The sequence below is a fragment of the Lissotriton helveticus genome, chromosome 5_1 (genome assembly GCF_964261635.1).
Source record: "Lissotriton helveticus chromosome 5_1, aLisHel1.1, whole genome shotgun sequence".
In the NCBI taxonomy this organism is placed as follows: domain Eukaryota; kingdom Metazoa; phylum Chordata; class Amphibia; order Caudata; family Salamandridae; genus Lissotriton; species Lissotriton helveticus.
The window spans coordinates 20,347,351-20,365,118 of NC_136065.1; the positions used below are offsets into that span (position 1 = coordinate 20,347,351).

General features: G+C 47.0%; 1 protein-coding gene across 2 annotated transcripts in view; it reads right to left on the reverse strand.

The window, feature by feature from the left end:
• RGL2 (ral guanine nucleotide dissociation stimulator like 2) overlaps positions 1 to 17,400 on the reverse strand; it is a 256,218-nt gene extending 238,818 nt beyond the window's left edge. For both annotated transcript variants that reach the window (XM_078641622.1, XM_078641623.1), the window contains exons 1-2: positions 17,323 to 17,400; positions 13,571 to 14,856 (exon numbers count right to left, since the gene is read on the reverse strand). In XM_078641622.1, coding sequence (XP_078497748.1) covers positions 13,571 to 13,690 — 120 coding nt within the window. In that variant the 5' untranslated portion in view covers positions 13,691 to 14,856; positions 17,323 to 17,400. The remainder of the gene's footprint in view (positions 1 to 13,570; positions 14,857 to 17,322) is intronic.
• Positions 17,401 to 17,768: the final 368 nt, after the last annotated feature.

The window sequence follows — 17,768 nt, forward strand, 5'->3', positions numbered from 1 at the left end:
CCTGCGCCGTCTCTTAATTTGAGAGTATTGATATATCTGACGTAGACAGACATATAATCAAGTTGTTTCGTTGCTTCAAAAACATTGACAAAGCCAAACAAGAGAACTATCTACCTTTTCCGTTGTATTTTATGTTATGTGAAACAGCAGCGCAAGTGCTGTGCAGCATGGCTGAAAATAAAAATAAAAAAGTAGTATGACGCAGCCAGCGTTGACCATATAGTAGCGTTTTATTCTGACGACTGTCAGCGATGAATCAGGAAAGCCAAACTGCTGTAAAACATGGCTAAAAAAGAAAGCCAATAGATCTCACATAGACGAAACCTATTGTCTTTGCCAATGCTTGCTAACAGGTACGTTTGCTCCCTGGTTAGATTATGTAAGGGCCTGGGGGTTAATTCACGGATAAACAGAGATATTGTAGTAAATGGAAAGTGAAGTCCTGGTGCCCCCCAGCCCAGTGGAATGCCCTGGACCCAGAGGCGAGACAAGTGCCTGTCCTGTATCCATAGGACATCAAACCTCCCCCTGACCTCTGACCTCTGTGTTGTGGTTGGCCGCAGGGAGCTCGCCATCCATCACACTCAGCCTTTATCCAGTGACGTCCGCCCTTGCTGTGGTTAGATGGCTTTGTGTCGATCTCACTTCCGGGATTCTATAATTGGCTTTCCTCAGTATTCTCGGTTTGTTCTTCTGTGGATTCCTGCTTTTTATTGGCAGGGCGTCTCCTTCCGCTGCACAACACCAGCAAAGGTGTCTCAGACTGTGGGCCGGGAGCTGAATTAAATAAAGATGTCCTTAAATTCTGCATTTATCTTTAAAGCGCATTTCTCTTCTTTAAAGACAGAGGGCGAGTGTCCGGCTGTGTCTTCTGACAAATGGCTGCTTATGTTTTTAACCTGGGGATTGATTGATGTGTACAAACTCCTCTCCGTTGCACTCAGTGGAAGAAAAGTAAAGTGGATTATGAGACAATCTTGCTGGGGTACAGAGGGTGTGTAAAGAAACGCTGCAGGGTGTCATTTTTTGTAACACACAAGATGTAAATATCTGCAAATGAACTGTAGACGTTCAGCAGTTTAGGAAAGCGAAAATGAAGCACTCTTGTTTGTGCTTCTGAAGTGTGCTGGAAACAGAGAATTTAATAGGATCAAAACAAATCTACACAATTTACCTTGAGACTCACAAATGATAAATATTCACAGAAACCCGATTTTCACACATTTTCATTTCTGTGCCACACAGTGTGACCAGTAAAACTGTGTGTCTGTGCAAAGTTAGCAGACATTTCAATGGAGCGTGTGCTGTGGGTAAATGACTGTGCGCTACCATACCATGCGATAGTTACATTAAAAGACCGGCCGCCTCAGGACCAATAAAGCAAAGTGGGTCACAGAAGATTTCTCGCTCTAAAAACGGGGTCATGGTTCTTAAAGGCGTGGGAAGCAGTGGTCTTAGATATCCAGTGACACCATGGAAACCCAAAGGTACCAAAGAAAACTAAGACCCCTGGCACCAACCATGACCAATTTTACCTTGGATGTTCAAGATTTCTTCTTATGTTTTATAGGAGTTTGTAAATTGTGAACCAAGCACTAAATAAAAGCCAGAGTGCTGCATATAGAGGACCTGGCACCGGTGCAGGTTTAGAGAGAATTATACACTGCGACAAAGAGAAGGCTAGACTACAGCAACAAGCATGAAGCAGCAAAGAAAAAATGTAAAAAAAAATGTAAATTGATACTTGTATAGCGCACTACTCACCCGCAAGGGTCTCAAGGCGCTTGTACGAATACCGCTGTGGAACCCATCCTGGCTTTCCCTGTGAGGCGTCCACTCCTGGGCACCCCCAAGGTGGAGGCCAGGCATCCTTAGCGTTGTGGGGGCCGTTGTGGAGATTAAGCAAGCTATTGCCCAGAGTTGCAGAGTGGGACCCATGGTTAGAATAGGCACCGAGGCGAGAATTATCAGGTCCGTGGAATTTTTGAGCCAAGACCCGCCGAGGCGAGGAATTGAACCCTGGTCCCGGGCTAGACCTCTGCATCAGGGTCTGCCGCTATAACCATTGAGCCACACTTCTCCACCAGAAAGGAAGCAGACAGAGTACAATGCCAAATGTGTACTTCTAATCAAGGGATGGACACTGAAAGGCTTGTCAGGATACATCAATTAAAGTATCAAAGTAAGGCGTGATCACGAAATAAAACCTAGATCACCACAGTAAGTCTAACTCAACAGAGAGAAGTGTCCTCACATGGCAACGCAAGGTTTCCATGGGCAACCCAAGGATGTCTGCGGCTAGTTTGGACAGATCGTGCCTTCGGATTTGAGTTAACCTCCTACGCGGACGATACTCAGATCGTGGTCTCAGTGATGCCGGGAAAAGAGCTAGGGGTAGCAGCGAGATTCCAGGATTGTATGTCCGCTGTAAGTTTATGGATGGCAAAAAGCTGTTTAAAATTAAACTCCTCCAAGACTGAGGTGCTCACCTTTGGCTCTAACATGAATCTTTGGAGTTCTAATTGGTGGCCTACAGATATGGGCCCGCCACCATCCCCAGTTCAGAAGGTGAAGAATCTTGGAGTTATTATAGATAACCAACTGACTTTTAAACCCCAGGTAAAGGCGCTGACTTCCTCAATATACTGGATACTGAAAACCATTAGGAAGGTTCTTCCTTTTCTGCCAGAGGGAAGTAGGAGAACAGTGGTGACGGCGCTAGTTCTCTCGCGCCTTGACTACTGTAACAACCTCTATTTAGAGGCTCAACAGGGGGTGCTTAATAAACTTCAGGTCCTACAAAATGCAGCTGCCCGCCTGATCGGGGGCCTGTCCAAGTTCTCATCAGTCACTAAGGAACTGGAGAGGCTGCACTGGCTCCCGATGAGGAAGAGGATTTTATTTAAGACCCTCTGTATCGTTTTTAAGGCACTGCATGGTGTGGGACCGGCGTTTCTCCAGGAGCTTTTCCAGTGGTACAGACCAGGGAGACAACTGAGGTCTGCCACAATGGGACTGATCAAAACATCACGGATCAGGAAAGTACGCTGGGGAGGCAGGAGCTTTGTGGGAGGAGCAGTAAAAGCATGGAACTCCCTCCCCCTGCTCCTTAAATCAAACACCAATTTGTTGACCTTCAGAAAAAATCTTAAAACTTGCCTTTTTTCCCTCTAAAACATTAATGTCTGAACCTTGGGGAGTTCCACTTCAGCGCCAGGACACCGACTGGTATTTGTGTGCTCTATAAGTGTTATAATAAATAAATAAATAAAATAAAATAGCACCAGCGGCGTTAACCAAGGAGATCACAAATACCCAAAATCAGCACCGTTAATCCACTCAGCATGGACTCCCAAGAGCACCAAAACACACCACCCGAAAATAACCAACATCACCACTGTAACCCAAGTTTACGAAGAATATCCAAGCTCACCTCTGCAACCTAAGCTTACGAAGAATATCCATGCTCACCTCTGGAACCCGAGCTAACGAAGAATATCCATGCTCACCTCTGTAATCCGAGTTTATGAAGAATATCCAAACTCACCTCTGTAACCCAAGTTTACAAGAATATTCATGCTCACCTCTGTAATCCGAGTTTACGAAGAATATCGAAGCTCACCTCTGTAACCCAAGCTTACAAGAATATCCAAGCTCATAACCCAAGCTTACAAGAATATCGAAGCTCACCTCTGTAACCCAAGCTTACAAGTATATCCAAGCTCATAACCCAAGCTTACAAGAATATTGAAGCTCACCTCTGGAACCCAAGTTTACAAGAATATCGAAGCTCACCTCTGTAACCCAAGCTTACAAGAATATTCATGCTCACCTCTGTAATCCGAGCTTACAAGAATATCCAAGCTCATAACCCAAGCTTACAAGAATATCCAAGCTCACCTCTGTAACCCAAGTTTACAAGAATATTCATGCTCACCTCTGTAACCCAAGTTTACAAGAATATCCAAGCTCATAACCCAAGCTTACAAGAATATCGAAGCTCACCTCTGTAACCCAAGCTTACAAGAATATCCAAGCTCATAACCCAAGCTTACAAGAATATCGAAGCTCACCTCTGGAACCCAAGCTTACAAGAATATCGAAGCTCACCTCTGTAACCCAAGCTTACAAGAATATTCATGCTCACCTCTGTAATCCGAGTTTACAAGAATATCCAAGCTCATAACCCAAGCTTACAAGAATATCCATGCTCACCTCTGGAACCCAAGTTTACAAGAATATCGAAGCTCACCTCTGTAACCCAAGCTTACAAGAATATTCATGCTCACCTCTGTAACCCAAGCTTATGAAGAATATCCAAGCTCACCTCTGTAATCCGAGTTTATGAAGAATATCCAAACTCAGCTCTGTAACCCAAGCTTACAAGAATATCCATGCTCACCTCTGGAACCCAAGCGTACAAGAATATCGAAGCTCACCTCTGTAACCCAAGCTTACAAGAATATTCATGCTCACCTCTGTAACCCAAGTTTATGAAGAATATCCAAGCTCACCTCTGTAATCCGAGTTTATGAAGAATATCCAAACTCAGCTCTGTAACCCAAGTTTACAAGAATATCCAAGCTCATAACCCAAGCTTACAAGAATATCCATGCTCACCACAGTAACCCAAGCTTAGGAAGAATATCCATGCTCACCTCTGTAACCCAAGCTTACAAGAATATCCAAGCTCACCTCTGTAACCCAAGCTTATGAAGAATATCCAAGCTCACCTCTGTAATCCGAGTTTATGAAGAATATCCAAGCTCACCACAGTAACCCAAGCTTACGAAGAATATCCATGCTCACCTCTGTAACCCAAGCTTACAAGAATATCCAAGCTCACCTCTGTAACCCAAGCTTATGAAGAATATCCAAGCTCACCTCTGTAATCCGAGTTTATGAAGAATATCCAAACTCAGCTCTGTAACCCAAGTTTACAAGAATATCCATGCTCACCTCTGTAACCCAAGCTTAAAAGACTATCCAAGCTCACCTCTGTAACCCAAGCTTATGAAGAATATCCAAGCTCACCTCTGTAATCCGAGTTTATGAAGAATATCCAAACTCAGCTCTGTAACCCAAGTTTACAAGAATATCCAAGCTCATAACCCAATCTTACGAAGAATATCCATGCTCACCTCTGTAACCCAAGCTTACAAGAATATCCAAACTCATAACCCAAGCTTACAAGAATATCCATGCTCACCTCTGGAACCCAAGCTTACAAGAATATCGAAGCTCACCTCTGTAACCCAAGCTTACAAGAATATTCATGCTCACCTCTGTAATCCGAGTTTACGAAGAATATCGAAGCTCACCTCTGTAACCCAAGCTTACAAGAATATCCAAGCTCATAACCCAAGCTTACAAGAATATCCATGCTCACCTCTGGAACCCAAGCTTACAAGAATATCGAAGCTCACCTCTGTAACCCAAGCTTACAAGAATATTCATGCTCACCTCTGTAATCCGAGTTTACGAAGAATATCGAAGCTCACCTCTGTAACCCAAGCTTACAAGAATATCCAAGCTCATAACCCAAGCTTACAAGAATATCCATGCTCACCTCTGGAACCCAAGCTTACAAGAATATCGAAGCTCACCTCTGTAACCCAAGCTTACAAGAATATTCATGCTCACCTCTGTAACCCGAGCTTACAAGAATATCGAAGCTCACCTCTGTAAACCAAGCTTACAAGAATATTCATGCTCACCTCTGTAATCCGAGTTTATGAAAGAATATCCAAACTCACCTCTGTAACCCAAGCTTACAAGAACATCCATGCTCACCTCTGTAACCCGAGCTTACAAGAATATCGAAGCTCACCTCTGTAAACCAAGCTTACAAGAATATTCATGCTCACCTCTGTAATCCGAGTTTATGAAAGAATATCCAAACTCACCTCTGTAACCCAAGCTTACAAGAATATCCAAGCTCACCTCTGTAACCCAAGCTTACAAGAATATTCATGCTCACCTCTGTAATCCGAGTTTATGAAGAATATCCATGCTCACCTCTGTAACCCAAGCTTACAAGAATATCCAAGCTCACCTCTGTAACCCAAGCTTACAAGAATATTCATGCTCACATCTGTAATCAGAGCTTATGAAGAATATCCAAGCTCACCTCTGTAACCCAAGCTTACAAGAATATCGAAGCTCACCTCTGTAACCCAAGCTTATGAAGAATATCCAAGCTCACCTCTGTAATCCGAGTTTATGAAGAATATCCAAGCTCAGCTCTGTAACCCAATGTTACAAGAATATCCAAGCTCACCTCTGTAACCCAAGCTTACAAGAATATCCAAGCTCACCTCTGTAACCCAAGCTTAAAAGAATATCCAAGCTCCCCTCTGTAACCCAAGCTTACAAGAATATCCAAGCTCACCTCTGTAACCCAAGCTTAAAAGAATATCCAAGCTCACCTCTGTAACCCAAGCTTATGAAGAATATACAAGCTCACCTCTGTAATCCGAGCTTATGAAGAATATCCAAACTCAGCTCTGTAACCCAAGCTTACAAGAATATCCAAGCTCACCTCTGTAACCCGAGCTTACAAGAATATCCAAGCTCACCTCTGTAACCCAAGCTTACAAGAATATCCAAGCTCACCTCTGTAACCCAAGTTTACAAGAATATCCAAGCTCACCTCTGTAACCCAAGCTTACAAGAATATCCAAGCTCACCTCTGTAACCCAAGTTTACAAGAATGTTCATGCTCACCTCTGTAATCCGAGCTTATAAAGAATATCCAAACTCACCTCTGTAACCCAAGCTTACAAGAATATCCAAGCTCACCTCTGTAACCCGAGCTTTCAAGAATATCCAAGCTTACCTCTGTAACCCAGGCTTACAAGAATATCCAAGCTCACCTCTGTAACCCAAGCTTACAAGAATATACAAGCTCACCTCTGTAACCCAAGCTTACAAGAATATCCAAGCTCACCTCTGTAACCCGAGCTTACGTAGAATATCCAAGCTCACCTCTGTAACCCGAATTTACGGAGAATATCCAAGCTCACCTCTGTAACCCAAGCTTACAAGAATATCCAAGCTCACCTTTGTAACCAGAGTTTAGGTAGAATATCCAAGCTCACCTCTGTAACCCATGCTTACAAGAATATCCAAGATCACCTCTGTAACCCGAGTTTACGTAGAATATCCAAGCTCACCTCTGTAACCAGAACTTATGGAGAATATCCAAGCTCACCTCTGTAACCCGAACTTACGGAGAATATCCAAGCTCACCTCTGTGACCCAAGCTTACAAGAATATCCATGCTCACCTCTGTACCCCAAGCTTACAAGAATATCCATGCTCACCTCTGTAACCCGAGCTTATGAAGAATATCCAAGCTCACCTCTGTAACCCAAGCTTATGAAGAATATCCAAGCTCACCTCTGTAATCCGAGTTTATGAGGAATATCCAAACTCACCTCTGTAACCCAAGGTTACAATAATATCCAAGCTCACATCTGTAACCCAAGCTTACAAGAATATTCATGCTCACCTCTGTAATCAGAGCTTATGAAGAATATCCAAGCTCACCTCTGGAACCCAAGCTTACAAGAATATCGAAGCTCACCTCTGTAACGCAAGCTTACAAGAATATCCAAGCTCACCTTTGTAATCCGAGCTTATGAAGAATATCCAAGCTCACCTCTGTAACCCAAGCTTATGAAGAATATCCAAGCTCACCTCTGTAACCCGAGTTTACGTAGAATATCCAAGCTCACCTCTGTAACCCAAGCTTACAAGAATATTCATGCTCACCTCTGTAATCAGAGCTTATGAAGAATATCCAAGCTCACCTCTGTAACCCAAGCTTACGTAGAATATCCAAGCTCACCTCTGTAACCCAAGCTTATGAAGAATATCCATGCTCACCTCTGTAACCCAAGTTTACAAGAATATACAAGCTCACCTCTGTAATCCGAGCTTACAAGAATATCCAAGCTCACCTCTGTAACCCAAGCTTATGAAGAATATCCAAGCTCACCTCTGTAACCCGAGTTTACGTAGAATATCCAAGCTCACCTCTGTAACCCAAGCTTACAAGAATATCCAAGCTCACCTCTGTAATCCGAGTTTATGAAGAATATCCAAGGTCACCTCTGTAACCCAAGCTTATGAAGAATATCCCAGCTCACCTCTGTAACCCAAGCTTATGAAGAATATCCAAGCTCACCTCTGTAACCCGAGTTTACGTAGAATATCCATGCCTCTGTAACCCGAGCTTACGTAGAATATCCAAGCTCACCTCTGTAACCCAAGCTTACAAGAATGTCCATGCTCACCTCTGTAACCCAAGCTTACAAGAATATCCATGCTCACCTCTGTAACCCAAGCTTACAAGAATATCCAAGCTCACCTCTGTAACCCAAGCTTACAAGAATATCCAGGCTCACCTCTGTAACCCAAGCTTACAAGAATATCCATGCTCACCTCTGGAACCCAAGCTTACAAGAATATCGAAGCTCACCTCTGTAACCCAAGCTTACAAGAACATTCATGCTCACCTCTGTAATCCGAGTTTATGAAGAATATCCAAACTCACCTCTGTAACCCAAGTTTACAAGAATATCGAAGCTCACCTCTGTAACCCAAGCTTACAAGAATATTCATGCTCACCTCTGTAATCAGAGTTTATGAAGAATATCCAAGCTCACCTCTGTAACCCAAGCTTACAAGAATATCGAAGCTCACCTCTTTAACCCAAGCTTACAAGAATATCCAAGCTCACCTCTGTAACCCAAGCTTATGAAGAATATCCAAGATCACCTCTGTAATCCGAGTTTATGAAGAATATCCAAGCTCACCTCTGTAATCCGAGTTTATGAAGAATATCGAAACTCAGCTCTGTAACCCAAGCTTACAAGAATATCCAAGCTCACCTCTGTAACCCAAGCTTATGAAGAATATCCAAGCTCACCTCTGTAATCCGAGTTTATGAAGAATAGCCAAGCTCATCTCTGTAATCCGAGTTTATGAAGAATATCGAAACTCAGCTCTGTAACCCAAGCTTACAAGAATATCCAAGCTCACCTCTGTAACCCAAGCTTACAAGAATATCCAAGCTCACCTCTGTAACCCAAGCCTAAAAGAATATCCAAGCTCACCTCTGTAACCCAAGCTTATGAAGAATATCCAAGCTCACCTCTGTTATCCGACTTATGAAGAATATCCAAACTCGGCTCTGTAACCCAAGCTTACAAGAATATCCAAGCTCACCTCTGTAACCCAATCTTACAAGAATATCCAAGCTCACCTCTGTAACCCAAGCTTAAAAGAATATCCAAGCTCACCTCTGTAACCCAAGCTTATGAAGAATATCCAAGCTCACCTCTGTAATCCGAGCTTATGAAGAATATCCAAACTCAGCTCTGTAACCCAAGTTTACAAGAATATCCAAGCTCACCTCTGTAACCCGAGCTTACAAGAATATCCAAGCTCACCTCTGTAGCCCAAGCTTACAAGAATATCCAAGCTCACCTCTGTAACCCAAGCTTACAAGAATATCCAAGCTCACCTCTGTAACCCAAGCTTACAAGAATATTCATGCTCACCTCTGTAATCCGAGCTTATAAAAAATATCCAAACTCAGCTCTGTAACCCAAGCTTACAAGAATATCCAAGCTCACCTCTGTAACCCGAGCTTACAAGAATATCCAAGCTCACCTCTGTAACCCAAGTTTACAAGAATATCCAAGCTCACCTCTGTAACCCAAGCTTACAAGAATATCCAAGCTCACCTCTGTAACCCAAGCTTACAAGAATATCCAAGCTCACCTCTGTAACCCGAGCTTACGTAGAATATCCAAGCTCACCTCTGTAACCCGAATTTACGGAGAATATCCAAGCTCACCTCTGTAACCCAAGCTTACAAGAATATCCAAGCTCACCTCTGTAACCCGAGTTTACGTAGAATATCCAAGCTCATCTCTGTAACCAGAATTTACGGAGAATATCCAAGCTCACCTCTGTAACCCGAACTTACGGAGAATATCCAAGCTCACCTCTGTGACCCAAGCTTACAAGAATATCCATGCTCACCTCTGTACCCCAAGCTTACAAGAATATCCATGCTCACCTCTGTAACCCGAGCTTATGAAGAATATCCAAGCTCACCTCTGTAAACCAAGCTTATGAAGAATATCCAAGCTCACCTCTGTAACCCAAGCTTACAAGAATATCCAAGCTCACCTCTGTAACCCAAGCTTACAAGAATATTCATGCTCACCTCTGTAATCAGAGCTTATGAAGAATATCCAAGCTCACCTCTGGAACCCAAGCTTACAAGAATATCGAAGCTCACCTCTGTAACCCAAGCTTACAAGAATATCCAAGCTCACCTCTGTAACCCAAGCTTACAAGAATATCCATGCTCACCTCTGTAATCCGAGTTTATGAAGAATATCCAAACTCACCTCTGTAACCCAAGGTTACAATAATATCCAAGCTCACCTCTGTAACCCAAGCTTACAAGAATATTCATGCTCACCTCTGTAACCCAAGCTTACAAGAATATCCAAGCTCACCTCTGTAACTCAAGCTTACAAGAATATTCATGCTCACCTCTGTAATCCGAGTTTATGAAGAAAATCCAAGCTCACCTCTGTAACCCAAGCTTATGAAGAATATCCAAGCTCACCTCTGTAACCCGAGTTTACGTAGAATATCCAAGCTCACCTCTGTAACCCAAGCTTACAAGAATATTCATGCTCACCTCTGTAATCAGAGCTTATGAAGCATATCCAAGCTCACCTCTGTAACCCAAGTTTACGTAGAATATCCAAGCTCACCTCTGTAACCCAAGCTTATGAAGAATATCCAAGCTCACCTCTGTAACCCGAGTTTACGAAGAATATCCAAGCTCACCTCTGTAACCCAAGCTTACAAGAATATCCAAGCTCACCTCTGTAATCCGAGCTTATGAAGAATATCCAAGGTCACCTCTGTAACCCAAGGTTACAAGAATATTCAAACTCACCTCTGTAATCCGAGTTTATGAAGAATGTCCAAGCTCACCTCTGTAACCCGAGCTTATGAAGAATATCCAAGCTCACCTCTGTTATCCAAGTTTATGAAGAATATCCAAGCTCACCTCTGTAACCCAAGCTTACAAGAATGTCCATGCTCACCTCTGTAACCCAAGCTTACAAGAATGTCCATGCTCACCTCTGTAACCCAAGCTTACAAGAATGTCCATGCTCACCTCTGTAACCCAAGCTTACAAGAATATCCATGCTCACCTCTGTAACCCAAGCTTACAAGAATATCCATCCTCACCTCTGTAACCCGAGCTTACGAAGAATATCCATGCTCGCCTCTGTAACCCAAGCTAACAAGAATATCCAACCTCACCACAGTAAGAAACGTGTACCAGTAAATTACCTTAAATCAAAATCAAAAAGCTTTGAGCTTAAACTAACCAGAAAATAGCCTTGCTTTGAGCCCTGTACAGAAGGAAGAAGGCTGAACTCAGATCCACCGAAGATTCCAGAATGTGGGCTCCAGATCATAGAGGGTCCGCCCTCTATCCTAGCCAAGATCTGCAGACCTTGGGGGATCAAGAGTCTGTTTGCAGTGCTGGGACTTACAGACCCTGTGAGTTTGTGAGAAGCCAAATGTGTTTGCAGATAAATTCGTTTTTAATTAACTTTCTTTATGAACAAATAAAAATGAGCGCCTGTGTTTGGGAGTGATTGTCAGGTTGTACAATGCTGAGATACATGAGTTCTGCAAGAAGGTGGAGAGTAAACCTGGCCGCAGAATGCCAAAGATCAGCCCTCTACTTCTCTTGAGCCTCGAGGTTGTGTATTGAGAAAGGTGGATAGAGTGGCTTCCTGCAATCCAGTCAAGAGAGAATTATGGACCCTGCAAAGGTTTACCATTAATCAAGAGAAGTAGAGGGCTGATCTTGCAGAGCATCCGGACAGAATAGATACAGATGGCCGGGATCCTATGCTTCTGATTGGAAATAGACTTTGGACCCAATTGACAAAGGTAAAGTTAGACCAAATGTCTAAGGTTAGACCAAAAGTCGAAGTTTAGACCTGAAGCCTAAGTTTAGACCAAAAGTCGAAGTTTAGACCAAAAGTCGAAGTTTAGATCTGAAGTCTAACTTTACTGGTAGTAAAGTTAGACGTTTGGTCTAAGTTTAGACCAGAAGTGTAACATAGAACAAAAGTGTAACTTTACTTATAGCAAAGATAGATTTCGGGTCTAAACTTCGACTTTTGGTCTACGTTTACCTTTGTGAATCGGGCCCAGCGTCAGAACAAACATACAATAAGATTTGTGGCTGGGGAGGAATGGGCAGGGCGGAGTCAAGCCTGGGAGGTCACCAGAGTGATGTCCAGATGGAAGAAGAACCAGTGAAGATCAACGCTTCAGTTTACGGAAGTTGAGATTTAGGGCACACTCCAACTGCCAAGACATTCATGCGGATAACACGAGCGAGAATCAGGTTGAGGTGAGCGAAAGGTCAACCCTAAGGAAGATCCAATTAACATCTGCTTATGCCACGATGGATGGCCCGATGAAAGGTATGCGATGAGTAAATTGGGTCCACATAGATATAGAACAGAGCAGAACTAAGTCATGATATCTGTGAAACACCATAGGTAGGAGATGAACCTCTTATGACCAACAAGAAAGAGCTAAGCCAGACTACAACATCACCACATATGCCAAACGTCAAGAGGCATGTCACCAAAATACAGAGCGACACCACGTGCCAAGCTTCAGAAAGAGTCAACAGGATCAGGGCGACAATCCCACCCTTATTCAGCGGCATTCTAAGCTCATCGGCAACATTAGGAAGAACCGTACTTGTCCTATAGCTTGGCCTAAAACCAGACTGAACGGGAACATGGACGTTGATCTCTTCTGGATGTGGGGAGATCTGCCAGTTGACGTGTGGAAGAGGCAGTAAAGGCATCGGGCAGTAATTGCATCATTTTACTTGGTTCCGTAGAGGGGTTTCCTTTGGAAGTGGCCCACTTCCTCCCTGTTTCCAAGCTTCAGGCACAGAGGCCAATGTCAGAGATTCATTATAAATCTGGGAAACACCAATACATATGAGCAGAGTACAACCAAAATACAATCCGAGGTACGCCAGGATCTAAGAATGACCAAATGTAACAGAGAAGAAGACCCAATCAAACCAAATTTACAATGAGGCAATGAAAAGGAAGGAATCTTCTGGAATCAGCCGACAAAACTCTCATGTGCCTTGAGAACCAAATTGTGTGAGTGCTGATGGTGGGGACTGGAGTGTACCATGAAGCAGAGGGCTGGATGGAGAAACTGTGATAGGCCTTCAGCCACAGGCGGCTGACAGAGATCCTAGGGACGGGCCCACAGACAGTTGGAGCACGGCTGAGTGGTCTGTCAGGAGGAAGTGGTCCATGCTCGCTAACCGCTTGCACCTTCTGTCTCACTGCTGGGAACCCCCGAAACCACACCCAGAGAGGTTTCGGTGAGGGTTAAACCAGAGACAAAGCTGAAAATAACACCACAGGCAACAATTTCACATGAGCACGAGGGCCTCTTTTACACTTACCGGCTCGGGTTCAGGGCTAGTGGGATGGCGCACCCGGAACCCGCTCAAGACCACTCCGTGCTCTCCGGACAGCTCAGTCCTCACGCCATCCAACATGTGGCGCATTGTTCGAGGCAGCATGGCAGCGGGCAGGTCAGGCAATGGCTCCCTCCTCTAGCGATAGAAGATGCAGCATAGGGGTTGCGTCAATCCAACATTGGTCAACGAAGGCCTCGCGGTGGTATATACAATGCCTCCTCACCACCAGTGCGTGGATGAGCATCGCGGTAGCACAGTGGACCCCGCCAGAGTGATGGCCGCCCTCCGCTGAGATGGTTCTCCCAGGAGCGTGGAAATATCACATGGGTCGGCCATCTTGGATTGCAGAAGGTGTGAAAGGTTGGCTAGTGTCCTCTAGATCTGCTGGGTGCTACCAGGGACTGCGTGACCTCATGCAAGGGGTCAGGCGCGGCAGGGCAAGTTCTGGTCACTTCCTGTCAGAGGCCTTCTACTTCCTGGGTCGTTGGCTGAATGGTTCCCGCCTCGGAGGCCGCGTGGCACAGCAGTCCTCTGAGACCAGCAGTGTGAGCCTTCCTGCACCCCCAGGGCTGGGAGTGGCCCCTGGGTCACCTGTGGGTCACAGGGCCCAGTCCCAGCAGGGGCTCCTGTCCACCCCAGGCCCAGTGCGCGCCAGCTGCATCCAGGCAAAGCCTCTTCCGGGTGGGCGGCGAGACTCCACCCCGCCTTCGAGCTTCAGCGGCCTCCCACCATGAGAGGGGGCCCTAAAAAAAGAACTGTCGTCACGAGGCGGGCCCCGGGGCCCTGGCGCGGGGCCACCACCCGTCCGTGCCCCTCGGCTTCCTGTCCGGCACCTCTTCCGGCAGCTGTGGCTGTGATTTCAGGACGCAGGGGGTCTTATCTTTCCCTGGATCAGGAAGTGGCCCTGGAGCGCGCCTTCCTCCCCGCCTCCTCTTCCTCTTCCTCGGCACAGAGGACCCCAGACAGACGGCCCTGGCCTGGAGAGAGGCCTCTGCCGGCAGCGGCGCAGTCCAGGCCGCAGGGGTCTCCCAGGGGGGGGCCGAGGCTGGGCTGGGAGAGCCTGGGGTCCACCTGCCTCCCCCACCAGGGATGATCCGGGTGGATGAAGGCTGTGGGAGCAGCGAGGGCCGGTGGTCGTGCTCCACTCTCCACCACTCCCTGCGCCAAGAGATCCTTGCAGAGGGCTTCAAGGCGCAATCCTCAGGCGCTGCTGGAGCCAGAGTCCATCCACTGGCAGAGAATCAGCATCAGGTCTCCGGCTGCAGGCTCTAGACGCAAATGAAAACAAAGACACAAATTAGAGACATCGGGGTGACACATATGACAGTAAGACACGTTCTAGCTCGAGATATAGGCCTCAGAGGCAGTCAGGCCGCCTGAAACCCTGAGCCCTCCCAGGACAGACACAGGTACATGCGTCTGACGCTGCGCCCGTGTCCTCAAGGATGACACCCCCACTCCTTTGGGGTGTCAGGTCAAGCATGGAGAACATGCACCAGTGACAGCCACCGCCTCTAAACCCGCTGAGACGCCGCCAGAGACAGCTCCTAAGGACAGACCGGGCCTGGTGGCCACTGCGTCCACCGCAGGCCCCCCTGTGTTTGACCTCATGGTCACAGGTTCAAGTCCCAGTGGGTCCACTCAGCCTTTCATCCTTCTGAGGTCGATAAAGTGAGCACCGTTGAGCTGGGTAACATTCCGCTGCTTCCCAAATACACGCGATGTTATGACGTCTCGAGGTACAGACCCAAAACCCTCACACGACAGGCCTAGAACCTTCTCACGGAAGCCACAGACCCTGTGATGTCACACAGTGGGACCGATTCACAGAACTAACTTAAGACAAAATCCTAAACTTACTACCATTTTGGTATTCACAGAAGGCACTTAGGGCCAGATGTAGGTAAAATTATTTTACCACCTCTTAAATACCGAATCATACCGATTCGGTATTTAAGAAGTGGTAAAATATAAGTACCGAGATGTAGGTAAATACAGATGTGCATTTACCGAATCGGTAAAATTCGGTATTTACCGATTCGGTAAATACCGACCGGTAAATGCCCATTCATTCCTATGGGCTTTGAAGCCCATAGGAATGATTGGGCATTTACCGGTCGGTATTTACCGAATCGGTAAAGACCGAATTTCACAATGGTGCAGGGGGTGTCACTTTGACACCCTCTAGCACCCCCAAAACGGGTTCAGGTGCCATGTGGCAGGCATACCTGCCCTAAGGGCAGGTCTGCCTGTCATATGGCATAGGTGTGCATGCACACATGTGCATGCACACCTGAATCGGTATTTTACCATCAACTTGAATTTGATGGTAAAATACCGATTTTGTAGGGCTTGTGGGACTCAGAAGAGTCCCACCTACATCTCGATTTTACCGATTCTGTAAATATACCGGTCGGTAAATTTACCGACCGGTATATTTACAGATTCGGTAAAATTACCGAAATGGCCTGTTTTCAGGCACCTACATCTCAAAAGCCAAATACCGGTCGGTAACGGCCGAATTCGGCCGTTACCGACCGGTATTTGGCGACCTACATCTGGTCCTTACTCATTTCGGTATTCACCGAAGTTAGGAGTCTTAAAGTTAGGACTCCTAACTTTACTACTCCTAAACGGAGAAAAATTCTAACTTTAAGACTTTCACAGAAGGCATTTCAAGAGTCCTAAAGTTAGGACTCCTAACTTCTGTGAATACCGAAATGAGTAAGTGCCTTCTGTGAATACCAAAATGATAGTAAGTTTAGGATTCTGTCTTAAGTTAGTTTTGTGAATTGGGCCCAAAGGGTCTAGAAACTTCTCACGACGTCACACCAAGCATCTACAACCTTCTCACGGACAGATAGACACCCCCCACCCCAAATGCACCCTCGCTGTCTGCAGAGGTCTTAAGTCCCTTCTTCTTTAGGGGTGCATGTCCACCCAGAAACTCGACTCCCTTCCTCTGTGACCCCAAATAACCACCCCCGCAGCATTTCAGCCCTAAAGTAGCCCTCGTCTCTCTCAAGCCGTGGCCCTCGCCCCTGGGGCCCCCCCGCCCGCTCTCAGAGATGGGACCCTAAAGCCTCCATCCGCCATGAATGCCTCGCCCCGGCCCCTCCGGCTGCCACAAGGCTCATCCCGCAGTGTTCCACCGCCCACCCCCTCTCTGGCGCCCAAAGCTTCACCCCCAACACACGGGACCTGCCCTGCCCTGCCCACCTCCGGGCACCACTGCCTGGGCAGGGACGCCACGGGCCCTGGGGCACTCGGAAAACGAAATGGACCCGTTGACTGCCAATGAGCCCCTGAGGGCTCAGGGCCCGGTGCCACTGCACCTGCTGCACCGACGGGAGCCACGACCCTGCCGGGCACCCAAAAGCCACACTCTTCCGCCTCCCCTTGTTCTGTTCCCAGCACTGCACCCCGAACCTTTATCCGGCTGCACCCCGGATCCTGCCAGGTCCTTCCTGGTACCCGGAGTCTGCCCCCCCCTCGAGCCCCCCCCTCCCTTCCTAATATACCCCGGGGGCGCTCCCCTCCATCGCCCTGCATGCTTCTCTCTCGATAATGCCCCCCAACAAAGTTTCTTCCTGGGGCAGAGTATACTTGGGCCACAGCCAGGGTGACACCCCCGACGTACCCCGGGGGCGCCCCCTCACTCAGACTGCATCCCCCCCCCATAGCCCCCCACCCCGCCTTCAGAGTGCCCCCCTCACAGCGCCCCCAGGTCTCACCTCGATCTTCTCTGCTGCGCGGTTCCTGGAGAGGGGAAGCGTCGCCTGTTTGCGGTGAGAGGGCAGCTCCTTCCCTCCCTCCCCACACCCTGCCCCCCCTCTCCCCCCTCCCTCCCTCCCCTCACACCAGCCCGAGGCGCTCACACCCAGGCCGAGGAGGAGGCGCTACCCTGGCCCGGGGGCGGAGGGAGGGAAGGAAGGGGTGAGGAGGGAGAGAGAGGCGCAGGACAGACGGACAGACGGACACCAGGGAGCAGGGCTGAGCTCAGAGGAGAAGTCAAGGAGGAGCACTGAGCACAGAGGAGCTATGCAGACGAGAGTATAGCGCCTCCTCGGCCACGTGTGCAAAGGGCGTGGCCGGCGCTGGGTGTGAGGACCGACCCTGCTGGATGTATACAGCCCCTGTCCAGCTGTGCGTCTAAGGGACCGGCCCTGCAGGATGTATA